This window comes from Acanthisitta chloris, unplaced genomic scaffold (genome assembly GCF_000695815.1).
Source record: "Acanthisitta chloris isolate BGI_N310 unplaced genomic scaffold, ASM69581v1 scaffold28634, whole genome shotgun sequence".
NCBI lineage: Eukaryota > Metazoa > Chordata > Aves > Passeriformes > Acanthisittidae > Acanthisitta > Acanthisitta chloris.
In genome coordinates this window covers 5,761-8,302 of record NW_008670277.1, presented here as the reverse complement: position 1 = coordinate 8,302, position 2,542 = coordinate 5,761, and the positions used below count along the sequence as shown (strand labels likewise).

The 2,542-nt window shown below is 58.7% G+C and overlaps 1 protein-coding gene across 1 annotated transcript in view; it reads left to right on the top strand.

The window, feature by feature from the left end:
• Window positions 1-14: 14 nt before the first annotated feature.
• NOB1 (NIN1/RPN12 binding protein 1 homolog (S. cerevisiae)) overlaps window positions 15-2,542 on the top strand; it is a gene marked incomplete at its 5' end in the record, with an annotated part of 2,791 nt that continues 263 nt past the window's right edge. The window contains 6 exons of the mRNA XM_009073631.1: window positions 15-138; window positions 204-285; window positions 489-626; window positions 722-943; window positions 1,244-1,341; window positions 1,433-1,577. Coding sequence (XP_009071879.1) covers window positions 15-138; window positions 204-285; window positions 489-626; window positions 722-943; window positions 1,244-1,341; window positions 1,433-1,577 — 809 coding nt within the window. The remainder of the gene's footprint in view (window positions 139-203; window positions 286-488; window positions 627-721; window positions 944-1,243; window positions 1,342-1,432; window positions 1,578-2,542) is intronic.

The following is a 2,542-nucleotide window of genomic DNA, read 5'->3' as shown; positions in this document are numbered from 1 at the left end:
TCCTCGCCCCGCAGTGACCGAGTTCTCCAAGAAGACCGGGGACTACCCGAGCCTCTCAGCCGCCGATCTGCAGGTGCTGGCGCTCACCTGCCAACTGCAGGCTGAGAACGACGGCTCTGACTGCCTCCGCAGGGAGCCGCAGGACCCCCGGGGGAGGGAAGGGGATGGGATCGGACCCTGGAGCACACACCGACCCCTGTGCTCCCTCCTCAGGTGCAGCTCAGCTCCACCCCGAGGCACCCCGAGGCTCCTCTGCACGTCGCTGGCTTCCACCTGCCCAACAAGGTGAGGGGAAGGAAAGGGAAGGGGAAGGAAAGGAAAAGGGAGGGGAAAAGAAAGGGAAAGGGAAGAGAGACAAGGGGCAAGAGAAGGAAAGGAAAAGGGAGGGGAAAAGAAAGGGAAGGGGAAGGAGAAGGAAGGGGAAGGGGATGCAGGCCCACAGAGCCCTGGGCAGCAGTGGGTGAGGGATTCCGTCCTGTGCCCCCCAGCACAAGCACCCAGGGAAGGGCCAGGGCCAGCCCAGCCCTGAGAGGAGCACAGTCCCCTCGGAGAGTGATGAGTTCAGCTCCTTCCTGTACTGGCGAGTGCCCCTGCCCAGCATTGAGGAGGACCTGCAGGAGCTGCTGGTGAGAGCCTTTTGGAATCTTCTGTCCTTGCTCCCTCATTTCTGGATGGCTTTTCCCAACCCCTCTGTGCCATCCTGACTGTCTCCTCCACCCAGGACACCCAGACCATCTCTGTTAACCCAGAGCCCTCCAAGGAGCACCACAGCTCTGTGGATGGGACCAGTGCTGGTGAAGAGGAAGAGGAGGAGGAGGAGAGCGACGACGAAGGCTGGATAACACCCAGCAACCTCAAACAGGCCCAGCAGGACATGGGGCACTGTGACACTGAACCTGTTGATGTCCAGGTTGGCTGTGTCACCACAGACTTTGCCATGCAGGTGAGTGCTGGGCTGGGGGCAGGGGGGGGCTCAAACCTCCAGGCTAGTTTGACCAGTGGAGCATAGCACTGAGTCCCCTGGACAGGATCAGAGCAGCTTTGTGACAGCTCCTGGTGTCTGAAAACCAGCTAGTTGTCTCCATCCTAGAGGGCTCTGCAAGGCCTGTGGGTGTCACTGCCATCAGTGTCACTGCTGTGGGTGTCACTGCCATTGGCCTCTCTCCCTGCCAGGCTGCAGAGCCCAGTTAACCCTCCCAGCAGTCCCAGCTCACAGTGTGCTGATTTCTCCCTCCTCCTGCAGAACGTGCTGCTGCAGATGGGCCTCCACGTGCTGGCAGTGAACGGGATGCTAATCCGCCAGGCTCGGAGCTACATCCTGCGCTGCCACGGCTGCTTCAGGTGTGAGCTGGGGCTGGGGCTCATCCTGCTCCTGGGCTGAGCCGTGTTCCACGGCCCAGGGAGCACTGAGCCCCTCTGCTCCTGCCCCCAGGACCACCTCGGACATGACCAAGGTGTTCTGCCCCCACTGTGGTAACAAGACCCTGAAGAAGGTGGCAGTGAGTGTCAGCGATGATGGGAGCCTCCACATGCACTTCTCCCGCAACCCCAAGGTGCTGAACCCCCGCGGGCTCAGGGTGAGTACCTGCAGGTCACATGTGGGGCAGAGGCTGCTGGGACAGGAGGCTGTGGGTTGGAGGGAGCCATGGGCAGGTGGGAATCAAAGCTGTGATCATTCTTCAGATCACAGAATGATTCAGGTTGGAAAAGATCTCCAAGATCGAGTCCAGCCTGTGACCCATCACCACCTTGTCAACTAGACTAGAGCACTGAGTGCCATGTCCAGTTGTTCCTTGGGCACCTCCAAGGATGGTGATTCCACCACCTCCCTGGACAGCCCCTTCCAATGCCTGACAGCCCTTTCCATGAGGAAATTCCTCCACTGACCCCAGGGGCAGGAGCTCAGCCTGTGTCTAGCAAGTTGGAGAGAATTAAAGCAAAACTATGAACATCCTCCAGATTTTCCACTTGACTCTCAGAGCTCTCAGGCTTCACTGCTTGGCTCGCCAGAGTCCTATGGTCACCTCTGACCCCTGTGGGCTGCAGCTGCCCCCAGTACATCACAGCAGATTCCAAGCCTGCAGCCCAGCCTGTTTCCCCCAACTGCTGTTTGTGAGCTGTGCTGGTTTAATGTGGTGGTAGAAGTAAACCCAAATATTTGGCAGTGTCTATATTCACACCCCTGGGACAGGGTTGCTCTCTGAGGAGACTGTGCTCCTCTCAGGGCTGGGCTGGCCTTTGCCCTTCCCTGGGTGCTTGTGCTGGGGGGCACAGGATGGGGTTCCTCACCCACTGCTGCCTAGGGCTATGCAGGGCTGCATTCCCTCCCCTCTCCTTCCCCTTCCTGCTCCTATTTGCTCCAGTCTTTAATCAGTTTTAGGTAAACAGCAGAAACATACCTGGAGCCTCCATATTTCCTAACTGACTCTAAATGTGAAGCCTCTCTCCATTCACTGGAGAGATTTCGGGCAGAGGGACAGGCAGAGCGCCCAGCACTCACCGTTGTTGATCAGTGACTGTGTCTCTCGCAGTACCCTCTGCC